This window comes from Tauraco erythrolophus, chromosome 5 (genome assembly GCF_009769465.1).
Source record: "Tauraco erythrolophus isolate bTauEry1 chromosome 5, bTauEry1.pri, whole genome shotgun sequence".
NCBI classification, from domain to species: Eukaryota; Metazoa; Chordata; class Aves; order Musophagiformes; family Musophagidae; genus Tauraco; species Tauraco erythrolophus.
This window is the reverse complement of record NC_141469.1, coordinates 27768253-27784992: the sequence shown is the minus strand read 5'-3', so window position 1 is coordinate 27784992 and position 16740 is coordinate 27768253. Positions and strand designations below refer to the sequence as shown.

The 16740-nt window shown below is 43.4% G+C and overlaps 1 protein-coding gene across 3 annotated transcripts in view; it reads right to left on the bottom strand.

Annotated features, from left to right (window-relative positions):
- FGFRL1 (fibroblast growth factor receptor like 1) overlaps window positions 1–16740 on the bottom strand; it is a 183313-nt gene that overhangs the window by 11049 nt on the left and 155524 nt on the right. For 2 of the 3 annotated variants that reach the window (XM_086612289.1, XM_086612292.1), the window contains exon 4: window positions 2152–2232. In XM_086612289.1, coding sequence (XP_086468415.1) covers window positions 2152–2232 — 81 coding nt within the window. Of the gene's footprint in view, window positions 1–2139; window positions 2233–16740 lie in introns of all 3 variants that reach the window. The other variant, XM_086612290.1, reaches the window with a different exon arrangement.

The following is a 16740-nucleotide window of genomic DNA, read 5'->3' as shown; positions in this document are numbered from 1 at the left end:
TAAACATCAGCCGCACATTTGTACGGTATAACTGACGCCACGCTCAAGAGCGAGGGAAAACACAAGTGGATGGGCACAAAGAGACAGTGTTGTGTACAGGTTCCTTGCTGAAACGCTCTTTACCATGAAGGTTTATTCAAGCTAACAAGGAATTGGGCTGTCTCCTCTTCCTGCGGGACACTTCAAGATACCTAGATTTGCCCCAGAGGCTCCTGTCACGTTGCTCACACCAAGCGAGGTGGTTAGCTGAAACATGTCATCTGCTGCAATCTGCCACAACTACCTCCACATAGTGATGGTCAGTACCGCTTCGATCTTTTGTGATACTTACACAAAAAAGTGTCATGATCATGACTAAGTATTGAAATACTTTCAAGTCTTTTGGATAAGAGCTGAGTCAATTGTGGGAAGATGTGGAGGGAGGGTATCGATCTTTCCCCACTTCAGCTCCCTGCTTTTGATGGGGGCAGGACTTCTCCCCAGCAGTACCACTCCATGATGGTAGCTGGCAAGAAAAGTGAATCTTTTTTTTACCATACTTCTCCTTTCCCACTTCTCTAGGGCCCAGGACTCTGCAAACACAAACTGCTCCTTCACCCGTTATCGTCCAGAGACCTGCAGACACACACTGACCCTTCCTGCACACCAGTTTGCACCAGCACTTTGCTGGTAAACACTGCTGGATGGAAAGGGCTTGGGTGGGTGTGTGGCTTGCCCCAGCCATTTTCCTGCTTGGAGAAAGGAGATAGAAGGGAGGGAAAGGGGAAGAAGCAGAGATGAAGGAACACTCTGCAACACAAAGAAGGACTGGGCCAGGGCAGCACAGAATAAAACACAATCTGATATGAGATTGTCAATGCCCAATAATTTCAGTAGTGCTTACACCTGTTTTCATAATATTATTGTTGTATTGACTCATCATCCACCAGCTCTACCAGGAGCACATCTGCCCTGGCATTCAATGTCTGCTCCTATCTCCACCAAGGTAATGAAGAGTAGAGAGATGTCAGCTTTTCTTGCTAGCTGCTGATCCCTCTTGAAGGACTTTTCACCTGGAGTTTATCTAAGCCATCCTTTCTCTAGTTCTAAAATGTTGTCATCCTTTTCCAGCATGAGTGGAGGTTACCTTCCTCCTCCAGAGCAAGCTCAGTCTCAGATGAATCTGTAATTCAAAGTTATTATGGCACTGCCTTCTCCAGGTGTGGTGTGGACTACCCCACAGCACACCACATCCCTTGTTTGCCAGCTCTTGAAGAAAACTGGCCTCAGCTCAAGTAGTGGGGCTCATGCAGCAAAAGCTTGACAGGTTCCACCCCTACCATTGCTATGAAGTTACTCCCCAGCCACGAATGTGGTACAAAGCCACCTCTGTATTACAAAATTAAAAGGAGGGACGTACTGCAAGAACAAAATGGAAATGCTGTGTTTCATCCCTCAAGGTCATAAACTCACATCTCACTCCTGTCAGTAATGGCCAAAAGCTGTTTGGCATCAGCCTGACAGCTTATTGTCCTTCAAGGAGTGCTTGGATCAAACTTTGGACCTGCAAGTCTCGCGGCGATTCAGAACCTGTACCAAGTGAGATTTTGGCAGTTCCTTACAGCTCTGCAACAGCATCAAAATCCTATGCTTGAACAGTCCAGAGCTTAGAGAAGTTCATGCAAGTCTACAAGAGAGGGTAATATTAAAAAATACTCAGCTTTGGCCTAATGCTAATTCTCCTGAAGGGAAGTCAGACCTCCCATTTGCCCTCAGTGGGAGCAGTGCTACGTTGGCACTGAAGGCTTTTGGAAATACTGCTGTAAAAGTCAACATGCCTTTTACAGAGAGTCTATGAAAGCTGTAATAGCTGCACATGCGAAAGAAAGTCACTGCCCAGAAAAACAAATGCAAGGGAGAATCATGCTGGGCTATATGGCAGGGGGCCCTAGAGCGGACCACGGGCTGCATTTCACAGAAGAACCCTTGGATGGGATCCATTCACACTGACATGTTCAGCCGACACTCTGTTTATTATTTGACCATCTGTAGGGAGAACTCACTCCGGTCGCTCTGCCTTTCCTTTCCTTCAGCAACTGAGAAATAAATATGCTGTGTGAACAGCACTACAGCAAGAACCTAGGAAAATCAATAATACACTCTGCTCCTTACCCCATTGCTTCCCAGAATGATCTTCATATTCCCCATTGGAGCCTTCAGGTACCTGGCTATCCTTTCCTGAGCTGGCATCATCTGCAAAGGAAAGGAAAGGAAAGGGAAGATGTTAAGAAGGTCTCCTGCAGTGCAGCAGTACGATAACAAGAGTTTGCCTTTCCTCCCAGAGGCACCATGCAGCTGAAACACACTCAACATACATTTGGCATCCACATCCTGGCACTTACAGCCTGGCCAGTTTAATGAACAATTTAGTTTGCTGCTTTATGAGTTTTTCGGCAGGCTACCAAAGCAATGGGAGATTAATCAATGTTTCCATTAATAGCTGACAAAAGCCTCTTTGTTTATGTTTACAGGTTGTTGTTCCCTAGGAGGAGCTGATCCATTGTACCTTCTACATAAATAATGGTATAAATCAAAATTACAGCTAATTAAACCTAGGAGGTGGGGGAAGACTTATGTGATCAGTCACACAGAGCACAAGTAGTGAAATTAGGGCCACTAATTTGCCTTTCAGCATCCATATGAAATCAGGAAAGCAAGCAGGTCTGGGGTCACGTGAGCCCTCAAGGGACACTGAATGCAAAGCTATGGCTGGAGAAAGCATTATTGAATTGAAAAGCTGGTTTTATTTTTTTTTCAGATTAAGAGCACTTACCCACCTCTATCAACAACACACCATTTTGTCCCTTACCACTCCAGTTGTCTATACCACTACCACAGAGCAGTAGTGAGGTCTCAAGTCTGTGCTCTGTAGTGCTATGAGAAACAGTATTCATCACAATGTGAAACTCCCACCTCTCCAGCAGATCCCACCTCAAATTGCCACTGTGATATGGCCACCTACAAGGTCTCCATGAGGGCTCCAGGGAGTGCTCTGGGTCTCCTTCTGCAACACAGGTGGTACTGGTGGCCTTACACCTTTGCAGTGCCTGGATGTGAAGCTTTTTCCTTCTCCAGTAACAACATGACCTCTACTGCAGGAGCACTCAGCTCAGAGCATCCTCTTATAGCAATGCATCAATGTGTGCTTGCCGCCCAGAAAGCCAGCCAGGCTGCATCAAAAGAAGCATGGCCAGCAGGTCCAGGGAGGTGATTCTGCCCCTCTACTCTGCTCTCGTGAAACCCCACCTGTAGTACTGTGTTCAGCTCTGGGGTTCCTAACATAAGAAGGAGATGGACCTGCTGGAGTGGGTTCAGAGGAGAGCCATGAAGATTATCCGAGGGCTGGAGCACCTCTCCTATGAAGACAGGCTGAGAGTTGGGGTTGTTCAGCCTGGAGAACAGAAGGCTCCAGGGAAACCTTCTAGCAGTCTTCCAGTACCTAAAGTGGGCCTAAGAGAAAGCTGGAGAAGGACTTTTTGCAAGGGCGGGTAGTGGTAGGACAAGGGGCAATGGCTTTAAACTGAAAGAGGGTAGACTTAAATGGGATTTAAGGAAGAAATTCTTCACTGTGAGGGTGGTAAGGAACTCAAAGAGGTTGCCCAGAGAAGTTGTGGATGTCCTATCCCTGGAAGTGTTCAAGGCCAGGTTAGATGAGGCTTTTAGCAACCTGATCTAGTGGCAAGTGCCCCTGCCTGTGGCAGGTGTCCCTGCCTGTGACAGGGGAGTTGGAACTAGATGATCTTTAAAGACTCTTCCAACTCAAACCATTCTATGATTCTATGATTCTATGATCACACCAGGAGGGAGGTCCACCTGAGGCATTTTGGGCACCTATGGGTGACGGTGCAGCAAAGCCTGGCTCTTCCAAGGCTACTTCTGTGCTCTACAGTTGGAGCTGTCCTATACAGTAGTTGGATTTGAGGTGAAGATCTTGATCAAGAGCTATTCAGCTCCTAGATAAAGTGCACTGAAATGTGTGATTTTCAGAGATAGGTCAGGTGAAGTCTGGGAAAAAGTTCATCTCAATAAGGAACTGCTCTGCAATCGTGTAAAAAAAAACCCAAAAGCCCAAGAGAAGTGGAAACACCTGACCTAAGGAATGTGTCCCTCCAAATGCCTAACTCCTAAAACCCATAAGTAAAAGGTCTCATGAGCAAAAGAGAGGAAATGTCTTGCTGTAATCTCTGTGGCAGAGAGGAAAAACTTATCTCAGCTTATACATGACCATGCCCCCCTCAACGTACAAATAGCAGAGCAGTTCTTTTAGAAGCTGGGTTGTGCTTAAACAGTGCTTGGTATGTAAATTTGTGTTCAGTATTTGTGTGAGAAGAACACGTGTTTAACCCTATCCTCATCCCAATTTCCTCTATTTCGGAAAATCATCCCATCTCTTCACCACAGGGCATTTTACGCTGACACACGCTCCAACCTTGTTTGCCGCAGTCCCTTAAGCAGAGAGGCTGCAATGCCATATGGGTTTGTTCCCTCTCGCCCTTGACAGATTTTTCCCTTCTCTTTGTGGTTCCTTCAGCCCAGTTTCCCCTGGGAGGTATGTGCAGCTGTCACTTCGAGGCGAAAAGAAAACTTTTAGGGCAGCAGCACGCCATACTCTTACTTTGGCAGCTCACTCCAGCTGCCTGCCCCTTCCCACCTCTCTCTTGCCCTCCATCCGTTGCTGGAAACCCAGAGGCTTTCCTGGGGGCTCCGGCCAGCTCCCAGCCCAAACCAGAGGGAAGTAGTGTGAAACACGGTCACGCTCGGGAAACATCAGCCCTCGCGCAAACGTACCGTCCAGGCTCCGCCGAGGCTGGCCCGCAGCCCGGCTTACAGAGGAGACGAGTAACCCGTGTGCTGCCTTGTACAAATATCTTTTTACAGCCTTGGCAAACCGAGTGCAGGGAATACAAATATACCCATTATACGTGATGGCTTGCATATGACAGATTGTCTCCTTTCGGTCAAAATATTGAACCGATTATCTTCTGGCACTTGCACAGTTTTTCACAGAAATATCAGTAGTGGTACGAACAAAATCTTGGATGTTCTCTGACAGAGAACTTAGTAACTCCCTTAGCACAATTAGAAAAATCTATTGAGTAACAGAGAAGAAAGAGAAACTGTAGTCAGAGATTTAGGATTCCTGCCCATTGTTAACTGCTGAATATCTCAAAAGTGGTTAAGACGTTTAAGTGGCGATGTGCTGTCAATTATATCTAAATCCTGCTCGGCTTGATGTACAAAGAGCAGTATATCCTCCCTTACCTCCTGCCTCATGTTACAGTATGTCAGCCCATGTCTGCTCCTCCTGCCTACACACAAGGACTGACTGGCGTTCTCAACACCTCTTGACATGCTGCCAAGCTTTTGATGTAAGTAAAATTGCTCTGGATCTGTTTGATCCTTTGAAGACGCTTCTTCGGTTGCTACTCTGCCAAATTGCAAACCTGCGGAATAACCTACTGAACCCAGAAAAAAATAAGTTTTTTGGGGGAAGAGGTCAGGATAACTAATGCCACCGTGCTGAGCCTGTGAAACAGATAATTTGGCAAAAGGGTAATACTGAAATAAATAACTGCATCCATTTAGACATGTTGGTTTAGATCCACTAGAACTGGTTTCACTTTTGTTAGGAGCGTGGTAACATTAACACCACCACATGGCAGAAGTCTCAGTGGTGGTGGGGAAATGTCATAAATGTGGAAACTCATGTAGAGCAAAACTACTCCTTCCCATCCCTAGAGCTGCACATTGAGTGAGGGATGTTACAGCAGCCTCTGTTCCAGCTGCAAAATGCAGTGAATTGGGCTCCTACCTTCAGTGTGACTTGTATCTGCATGAACTCACATTTGAGAACTAAAGGAAAAAATACTGATTCATGAGATGCAGAAATTGGATGAAATTCATTTTGGGAAGATTCTCTGAAGCCCAGGAATCTCCAGCCAAACTTCAAAGTGTGAGTGAGGCAGCGGAATAGCCAGTGGTGTAACGATAAAGCATTAACTTGGGATGTGAGTGACCTAGGGTCAAGTTCCTCTTCTGCAGAATTGAGAGAGGGATTTGAACCTCCTCTCCTGCACCTTGGGTGAGCGTCTTAAGCTCTGAACCATGGTCTCAGAGAGCCAGAAAAGAGCTTTTTGTTACAAAGTGGAATAGTACTATGGGAGACAGATATCTCAGGAACACCCTTAGAATGGAAGACCCGTCTCTAATTCAAATATCACCAAGATTTGACTTCCACCTGCCCCATCCAGAGTTAGTACTGTGGCTGCAGGGAAAGAATCTGTCTCTCCCAGTTTTAAAGAACTGTCTTATTTTTTTTAAATTTTAATATCAAGTGGTTTCCTAGGGTAGGGAAACACTTTTGCAGTTGTTCCAATCCCTGTGCTAGCAAGGATGGATATCTTTCTGTACCACAAATGCCCTTTGGTCATCCAGCTCACTCCTAGGGAGGGATCTATGACATTGAAAGCAAAGCCAAATTTCCTGAAAGTTCAGAGTCATCTGGTTCAGCCCAAACCCGCAGTCTGAAGCCTGGCTAACGGTGCCAGATCTGAAGACCTGCTGTTTGCATTTCACCCTAAGCTTTACAAATACAACTGGCCTGGCAATATTCTTGCTAGACAGAGAGTGGACCTGAAAAAACGAGCCACGTTCAGGTACATACGACTGGCATACAAAGCGATGAGCTAGTAGCAGAAACCACATGAGTCTTAGCTATATTCAAAAATGACCTAATAAGCCGATTGCTTACTCATGCTCTTGTCACCTCCCACAGAGGCAGGCAGGTCAGGGTGATAAGTACATATAAAAAAGTTAGCCTGCAGCCAAAGGGCAGCAGGGACCAGCCGTGCAGCAGTGCCAGCTCTGCTGCCAGCAGATTACCGTGAGAGGCAGTGCTAAGAGGGATGAGCTGCTGAAGTTTCCTACAAGCTCCCTTTTCTGTGACCTATATTGGAAGGTCATCTTGTACTAGACTTCTTGGACAGTATCACAGGCTTAGGAGAGCAGCCAGTTGGAAGACGAAGTGGAAAACCTGCCTTGAAAAATAATCACTGACTAATTTTATGTCACGAGTATCTGAGGCTAAGAAAACATATACATGATAGGTGTCCTCACAGTGCAATTTGGGTCCACGGTGTTACAAAGCATGCTGGCTGGTCGAGAAACCTGAAGTGGAACGCCCTGATATCATGTCAGGTGATAGACTTGAGACATGGGACAAACTCATGTAGCCCCTTCCCCTGCAAATATTGCATCTGGCCATACAAGATAGGGCCAGAATGGATCCAGACACACCAGCCGATTGTTCAGGAACGTCATCCCAGTGGCATGATCCCAAGCTGCTCTCCAGCCATTGCCTCTCTCTTGCTTCAGGATCTCATTCCAAGCTGGCTTGTGGGTTTGAGATGCCACAGGACAGATACTGGTGCTGTGGTAAGGGAAGCGTGTGATCGGGCAGGAAGGGGCAGTCATGGGACTGGTTTTGCATGAAACTTGACATGTCTGAATGTATGAGATCCTGATTATCAGTGCTGACGTCATGGGCCAAATTGCCATTTCTCACTCCGGAAAGAACGATGCTGTAGGTATATTGCCTGCCATGTGTCTTGTTGGTCTACTCCCTGTCTCAAAGCAGGCTGGATTTCTGCAGAAAAGGGATTTCTGTTTCTAACTCCATCAATTGGGAAAGCACTTTGGGGATCCTATGGGACAAAGAGTGCCACATAAACAGGGTACAGTTACTGTTTATTACCATAGCAGAATTGTTTCACTTAAAAGTTAAAACAAATGGAAAATTCTGCATAACGGTCTGGCTCAGAGAGAAACTGATGGGAAATATTCACAGACAGTTATCGAGCCAGGATCAAATTTTATTTACCCATGGACTTTCCATGAAGACTTCGTGTTTTAGCCGAATGGGTACGACTGGTTTTCAGGCCAACACTACGTGCTGAGCATCCAACCACGAGTCAAAACAACGGCCCGCTTTTTGAAGCAAAAATCTAGCTGTAATATTTCTCTATGATTCACAAAGTTGCTTTAATTTCTTATAATGCAAGGCCCATCCCTGCTCTGACTTGATGGGACCAGCTTTGGAGTCTTTGATGTCAGAGGCCTTGAAAGCCCCATTTCACAGATGAGCCAGCTTTGCATAAATAAACAAAGTGACCTCTGAACTGGAGCCTGAGACCTGAGCACACTTCAAAGCATTGGGGGAGGCGATGGGGGGGCAATGGGGAATGAAGCGATCAGCATGCATCATTAAGGCAGCCCCCGCTCAACACCGCCGCCGAACAAGGGGTGTAAATAAAAGGAGGGAGGCGAGCAAGGAGGGAGGGAGTGAAATGAGGGGGAAAGTGATGTAATCCAGTCAGGCTTGAACAATTATAATGAGGCCTTCTCCCATGGATGAATGAGAGATCTCTCTGAACTCCAGCTCTAAGAGCTGAGTCTCGCATTTACCCAGATGCATCATATTTTCACGTCATATTTGTTCCCCAGTGTCTTTCACTGCTGCAGACGTCTAATGAGTGAAAAAACACATTGCTTGTGGTGGGTGGGTCTTGAGCCTTCCTAGGAGTTAAAGCAGAACTTGTTCTGCTGAGCCTAATGAGCAAAACTGAGGGGTGGGAACACAGCATAAACTTAGACCAAGAAGTGATTTGACATGTTTTTCAGTAGTCCTGATGGTGCAGTAGATAGAAGATAAACACACACGAAAGTAAGCATAATCTTAAAAACTAGATCTCTGCAGTTTATCTCAGATAAATTCAGGATTTCCTGTAATACTTGCTGGAATTTAAGGGGAAACACAAGGGAAAGATCATTCTGTACTTTGTTTTAAGAAGTCTTCTGCTATCCCGACTGTTTCATCTGATGCCCAGATGAATGGTCCACGAGGTATATACATAGGCAGGCAGTAACAACTTTATCACTGGGTTTGAGGGGATTAAGGCAATTGCTTTCCCCAGATCTCCCTAATGTGGATTAACACTTCAGGTTTCACTAGAATTTCAGCTGGTATTAACCCCCAATGGCCAGGGAAACACATCCCAACTTACTGGCTAGCACACGATTTCAATCTGAAAGCTACCACTGCCAGCCGCCAGGATTTTATTGCTGGTCTTGTGATATTTGGGGTGCTTCTGCAGGACCTCGATCCTGGCAAGTGACTACTTGAGAATCTAATTTTTTTTGTTATTGAGTAACAATTCTTAACGTCTGTGATTGTAAAGAAGAATTCTGCACAAATTCACCCTAGAAGCTTGGAGGAAAAGAAAAAAAACGACCCTCATTTTTGAGATCTTGTGATTTCTCAGCTTGTTTTGTAGTTTTGTGAGGTCTGAATTCTGGCCTCAGGACCCTTGGGACTGGTGATCCATAGATGAATCCCAAGGCTGATTTGAAATAACGAAAAAGATTAAGACACAAAGTCCTCATCTTGACTAATTCTGATTTTCCTCCCATCATTGAGGTCTAATTTAGCAAATCTCCTCTCTGAGCCCTCTTTTCTGCCAGAGGCAGGCAAGACAAAACTCCAGTGAACTCATCCCACTAACACAAACCTGGTGTAAATCTTAGGTACTATTTTGAATGTTTCCCATAGTTCCTCCATCAAAGCTTCATCTCATGCTTACCATTCCTTAACCTGCCTACTATATTAACAGCATTACCTACTGTATTAACAGTGCTGATGCTATGAAAAGGCAGGAAATGTGTTTAGAATTTTATTTTAGAAGGGCACAGTGAAAGCAAAGGGATCAGGAATATCTGGAGGAAAGAAAAAAAATCTCATGGAGGAAACCCCTCTCCTTGGGCGCAGCCAAACAAAACCTCTCAAGATGAAAAAGAAGAAACCCACTCAGAGGAGTGCATAGCCAAGGAACACTTTATATTTCTCAAAAAAAACCCACAACAAAACCAACACAAACTAAAAGGTTACTGGCAGAGAATTTGCCTCTGTAACGGGCACTGAAGACTTTACAGCCTACTGCCTTGGACTCCAGTTGGGCCAAAAATAACCAGAGGTACTGATACTGGAATTTCCTGAAAATACAAATAAAAAGTGTTTGTGTTAGTGTTTTTTTTTTTTGTATTTTCAGCTCTGGTCATTTTCATGAGAATTTCCATGCCAAAAATGTCATGGCTTTCACTTCAGCCCCAGCACTGGGAATCTTTCTGTAAGTGGGATGCTTTGCAAAAGAAACATTTGCAGCCCACTCGCCTCCTGAATCACTGGAGAAGCTCCACAGTCTATAGACCAAAGTCCTGGCCAGGGAGTGAAGAAACAAGACTTCTGTCCCTAACTAGATCAGTAAGTCACATTTTTAAGTTATGATGATGTACAGGCCCATCCTATTACCTGTAGATGACAAAGCTCTTAATTGGTGGTTAGTGCTGCATCCCACATCTCAACACACAGGTGAACATGTATCAGAAGCAACTGCTTTAAGACCAAGAAAGACTTAACTCCCTTCCACAGAATGAAAGCAGGGACTATGGGGTAGTATAGACATATCAGAGCCAGTTTTATGGGCTGGTACCAACCTAGCTCCAACAGTACAGGCAAACCAGTCTTCTCAGGAGAGTTTTACCAGCCCACAGAGAATCTAGCACTGCTGCGCATAAGCTGCTGCCAGCACCTGAACTAACTCTTTTACCATCAATTCCTTCTTAATACTGCAATCTCTGCCGGGAGTCCAACATAGACATATCCCTGCTCCATACCCTAGCAAACCACTAAAGAATGCTGTGGTTTATGGCTTGGGCTTGATTAAAAAACTTTGGTATGGAAAGAGATCACATATTTCCTTAGGTAGGTAAATGTGTAAGGTGGAGAGATGCAACTTCAGTAAAGTGGTGTATTTTAGGCATATAAAGGGATTAGTACAAAAATAATGATATACAAAACGAGAGTATTTAAATTGAACATATGTGAAAGCTTCCTAAGAAAGGCATCTGCTAGACTGCGGAATAGTCACCCAGAAGAAGAGAAAGAAGTTCAATTTCGTCGAATGATAGAATTGTTTAGGTTGGAAAAGACCTTGAAGATCATTGAGACCAACCTTTAACCTAACACTGCCAAGTCCACCACTAAACCATGTCTCCAAGTGCCACATCTACACATCTATTAAATACCGCCAGGGATGGTGACTCCACCACTTCCCTGGGCAGTCTGTTCCAATGCTTGACAACCCTTTCAATGATGACATTTTTCCTAATATCCAATCTTAACCAAACCTGTCACAACTTGAGGCCATTTCCTCTTGTCCTATCGCTTGTTGCTTGGGAGAAGAGACCAACACCCACCTTGCTACAACCTCCTTTCAGGTAGTTGTAGAGAACTAATCAGAGAGTGATAAGGTCTTCCCTGAGCCTCCTTTTCTCCAGGCTAAATAACCCCAGTTCCCTCAGCTGCTCCTCATAAGACTTGTGCTCCAGACCCTTCACCAGCTGTGCAGCCCTTCTTTGGACGTGCTCCAGTACCTCAATGTCTTTCTTGTAGTGAGGGGCCCAAAACTGAACACAGTATTTGACATGGGGCCTCACCAGTGCCAAGTACAGAGAGATGATTGCTTCCCTAGTCCTGCTCGCCATACTATTTCTGGTAAAAGCCACTACGCTCTTGGCTTTTTTGGCCACCTGGGCACACTGCAGGCTCACATTCAGCTGGCTGATGACCGACACCTCCAGGTCCTTTTCTGCCAGGCAGCTTTCCAGCCTTAATCTTTGAAACATTAAAAATTATAATGGTCTAACTAGGGCTGAACTAGACATTTTATAAATCCATTTGCCAAAGTTGGCTCATCTAGTTCCCAAAGAGAGCTTTAGTATCTCCTTCATTGTTACTGTGAATACAGTATGATTGATAAGAATGAAAAAGTACAACAGAAAAGGATGTTCATGAAAAAGGGGTCCTTGAAGACCATAAAAAAATTCTCTATTGGCTATATCTATGCAGAGGAACTCTGAATCTCTTCTGAGCTCCTGCATGGAGCTCTTCTGAGTCCATGCAGGATGAGATCTCTGCATACCATGTTCATCTTTCTCTTCCCCTTCTTTGTGCCCATGACTCTGTATCTGTTTCAGATCTGCACCTACTGCTCCTCCTTTCCCAACCACTTTCGATAAAGCTGCAGAGGGACAAGCCTTCCTGAAGGTTTAGTTTGTCCCTTGCTCCTTGTGGTCTATTGCTACCCACAGAGCTCACGAGGTCATTGAGACACATTCTCAGTCATAGCACATCTGCACATAGGGATGCTCCAGCTCCTGCTGTAACCACACAAAGAACCACAAGGAGAAATGGCTGGAGCTTTTCGCTGAACCACTGCAATTCCCTGGCCTACCATTATAGCAATTACAAAGGCAATCACAGGCCTTCCGCCATGCCGACTCCTCCAGACACCAGGACCTCCTGCCTGCCTTCAGGTCTTCATTCCATAGGGGGCAAGAAAACAATTCTTCCTTCTTTGTTGTTGTTGTTGAGGTTACTTTTTTTATCAGCATGCCCCAGCACATGCAGACAGCAGCCCCGAGAACTCTGCACCACAGGCACCAGTCTGCGGTTATATTCCTGATCTTCTACTGGAGAGGATGAAAGGGAGAAGAAATTAGAGAACAAGACGAGTGGTTAGGCTTCTGCCTTGTCACCAGCGCTTTCTGAGCATGAAACAGTAGCACCAAAAAGACAGCCATTACTAGTCAACTGTTCCAGACCTTGAACAAATTGATAATATTTCCCAGTATTTTTTTATGGTTATTTGCAGCATTATAGTATCAAGGATTTTTTAGAGACGGGTTCCCAGTATATTAGACATTGTTCACACATGGCACAAAAGACAGACTGTTTAAAGAGTTTTCTGCCTAGGTAATGCAGGCACGCCGTGAATGTCACATGTATTCATGTTCCTCAAGAAACAGGTTTTTTAGCATCCACTCATTTTGGCCTGGTGGGGGAATAATGGGGGTGTTGTGCTTTTATAGAGTTGTGTAGCAAAGCTTCATCAGCCTATATGAATTTATATCAATTTTATTGCATTTATTATTTAAAATAATAAATCATAAGTTACTTATAGTAAATTTATAAACATTGGGAAGAATTACATTATTTTAATTGTTATCTGACAAATAAAGATGTTGAAATAGTTCTTACTTTCGAAACTCAACTCTAGTGCCCAAGTTAGGAGTTAGAATGAAAAGAAGGTCAGGTCAACATCTACCTCTCTTCCCTGAATGCAAAAAAGATGATGGAGGGAACCTCAGCCATGTACAGTGGGTGCCAAAAGCGAGGTGGTATGAATACTCCACCCAATAACATAGGCCAAAATTCCATCTTCAACAATCCCAAATTGCTTAGGGTTGGGGGAGGGAGACATGCCACTGAAAGGACTAATGCGAGGTTAATGATAAGAAGAAGATTACAGCAGAGCAGAGGATAAACTGGTAAGATCTGGCTCTCAGCCTTCTATTTTAACCACTACACAGCTGCTGTTCCCCATAAAGTTATACCACTATCACTCCCCTTCCTAGTAACACTGATCAGTGCCTAATATTCCCTTCCCCAAGATATGCAGGAACATCATTGATACATGTTCTATTTCCCTGAACATTCACATGGTCAAAATAGCCAGCACAAAGAAATTTCCAGAGGGGCTGGAAGGAAAGAGAGGTCATATATGTCAGTGAGTGACTACAGGAATTATTTTTGGATGGCATTTATAATCAAACAAAAATAATCAATTGTACAATCCTGTCCTTTCCAAACACTGAGTTAATTCTTCAATCTGGAATTACCCAATCCATCATGATGAACTGGGAATTGCAATACTGGACTTTACAGACATGAATGTGGATCCAGCTGTTTCTTCAACACCAGTACAAAAATTATTGAAACACACTTTATAGGCTTACATATTTCATAGTCTTCTGGTAGAAAAGTAAAACTATCTCCTATGGAAGAAAATGAAACAACCTGTATACAGCATGACAATTACCAAACGAAGCAAACTCTCAGAGAGGAGTGCTGCTTAACCTCTTTAATGGGAAAAGTGAGCCCCATGTGTGTTTGCTTGAGGTAAAAAATCACACTTCATCAAGATCCATCATTAGCCTATTATGTTTTAACTTTGATTTCAAGAAATATCAGCACCTATAAGTGGTAAAAGTGCTAAGAAATCAACAGAAGATGACAGTTTTTAATGGGACACTACAGAATATAAAAAAATCTCAGTGTCTAAGATGCGAGTTATACTCAGTGAGACACAAAATGTTGTTAGAGAGTCCTTCCTCTCAGATTTCAGAAGAAAGAGAACTATTTCATAAACAGTCTATATATGTAATAAATATGGATTTAAAAAAACCAAACATGTCATTTGCAGCTGTCAGCCCCTCAACAGCCACCAAACTATGACTATATACTCAAATATCTTTCGATAAACGAACTTCTAAAGGACAGATAAACCAGTAAGACAGGAAGTACAAAAAAGGCATTTGAAAGCGTAGAGGAAAAACAAATTTTAGCTTCTTTTTCTTTTTTTTTTTTTAACTTAGATTTATCTTTTATTAACAAACTGCATTAGCATAATAGCAGTATGGCAGTTGTGTAATCTCTCTGACAATTACACTTTATAGCGTGACAAGAAGCTAAAGAAATTGAGATTTTGGGGTCCAGTTATGAAACACAGAAAGTAGCCTGGGTGTCTGATGATGTCAAGCCTTTCAACATTGGCCCCATATGCAATTAAATACATGATTTAGTATTAGTTAAGTGCCATACACCTTCAACATAATGTTCAATGAAAGATACATACATCTCTGGGTCATTGTCAGACTAATAATAAACTGGTTGAAGCAGCAAAATGTTACCACTTTCACAATTCTGTCCAAGAACAACTCTGGACAAGTGGCAATTTTGTTGGCTCCCAAAACAAACGGAATACTTGGCACCCTACCTAATGTGAGGATTACAGTATATTACAAGGAATAATATGGGCCTATGTCTCGCCAAAATTAAACCTAACCTAATTACGTGGAGTAAATTATAGCTTTCCATGTGGGGTAAAACGCAAATTGTAAAAATGGTTGCTCCACAATTAACTATATCATTTCAATGCTGTCATTACAAATTTCTAAAACATACTTCAAAACAATGACTAGTGTAGAACAGTCATTCCTGTGGGATGGAATTCAATTCCCTTGTGTTTTTTGCATTTTGTTTTGTTTTGTTTTTTTAAATGCCTGTCCTAGCACATGACTGACAGCATATGAGAACAACAACCAGCATAGGACCAGAAAGGACCAGAGACAGAAGCTACCTAAGAAAACAAGTGAAACCCAAGATTATTTTAGGTACAATTCAAAAGCTTTTGGGTGCTTGGTCGCAGAGTTACTGCATTCTTTGGAGAGTGAGGGTATAGCTCTCCCCAACACTCAGAACCCTCTATGGTCAGAGGCACAATGCACCTCATGTTAGCGCACTTCATACCTTCAACCTCTTTTAAAGGCTTCACTGAGAAGAAGAAAGAGTGGCGGAGAGTCTGCATGAGTAATTCTGTTTTCAGAATTTTCTGAATTCAGATAGGGAATAGAGCCATGGAGACCACACAAATGCATTGAGAAGACAGTCTAGGGCTGCAGTTTGAATTCAGTGCTTGTCAATGAACCAGAGCTAGCTAACACCTAACCAGAGTTAGCTGTCACCTATGACCTTGCCTAGATGATCAATAAACAACTTTTCCCAAGAAGTGTTTCACCTTCTTCGACATTTAGAAGCTAAAGTAGGTGCATTTTATTAGCTTTCTATGTGAGTTATCCCATAAGGACTGCTCTTGGAGAGCATTGTGTGTGTGCACCAAGGGTGCAAATAGGAATGTTTAACTCCTTTATTCAAAACACAGAAACTATATCTCAGTGTTAGCTGTGGGGGGAAAATATTTATTTTTTTACTATTAAACAGTGCTTTCTCCAAAACCTCTAAATACTTACTCTAACGAGCACTGCAGTTGCACACCTTATTTTTTACTGCGATAATGTGCACTATTATTAACATACTCATATGAATATTGCATACTGAATGTATCCCACACGCTGTTGGCTATTTTAAACAACAGATGTGAGAGGGATTTAAATGCCAATTTTAAAACTGTGCAGTTGATTAAAATCCTGTGAGCCATTCATAGATTGCCAGATATTCTATTTACATGTATTCCTCCCATGTAAAATACTTCAGGGAATACTCTAGACCCCGGCATATGGTTTAGAACGATGATAGCTGATGTTGGAGATGCCACACAGACAACAGGACATATTATCTGGTTACATCTGTGTGTAAAATGCTTCGAGATTTTTTGATGGAAGGAGTTACGAATGTGTAAGGCTGAGACGCTACATTTATGTCCCTCTAAATCACGCTCAGAGATAACAAGCAGTTAGAGCCCCATCAATGCAAAAACAAGCACTTTTATGAATGCATTTCATTGCATCCATGTGTTGTTATCCTCCAGGGTAATTATGATTTGTGGGTGAACCTTGAAAAATTGCAGAGGATCAGCTTAAAAGGAGAACTCCGATGCCAAAACGCATCCAAACCTTGAAAACGGAAACCCTGTGAGAACAGCCCGTGCACAGTCAGACTGCAGCACACTCAGGGCTTACTCTTTACTTCTTCCAACACCAGGGAAACCCCTATGCATGCCACAAATC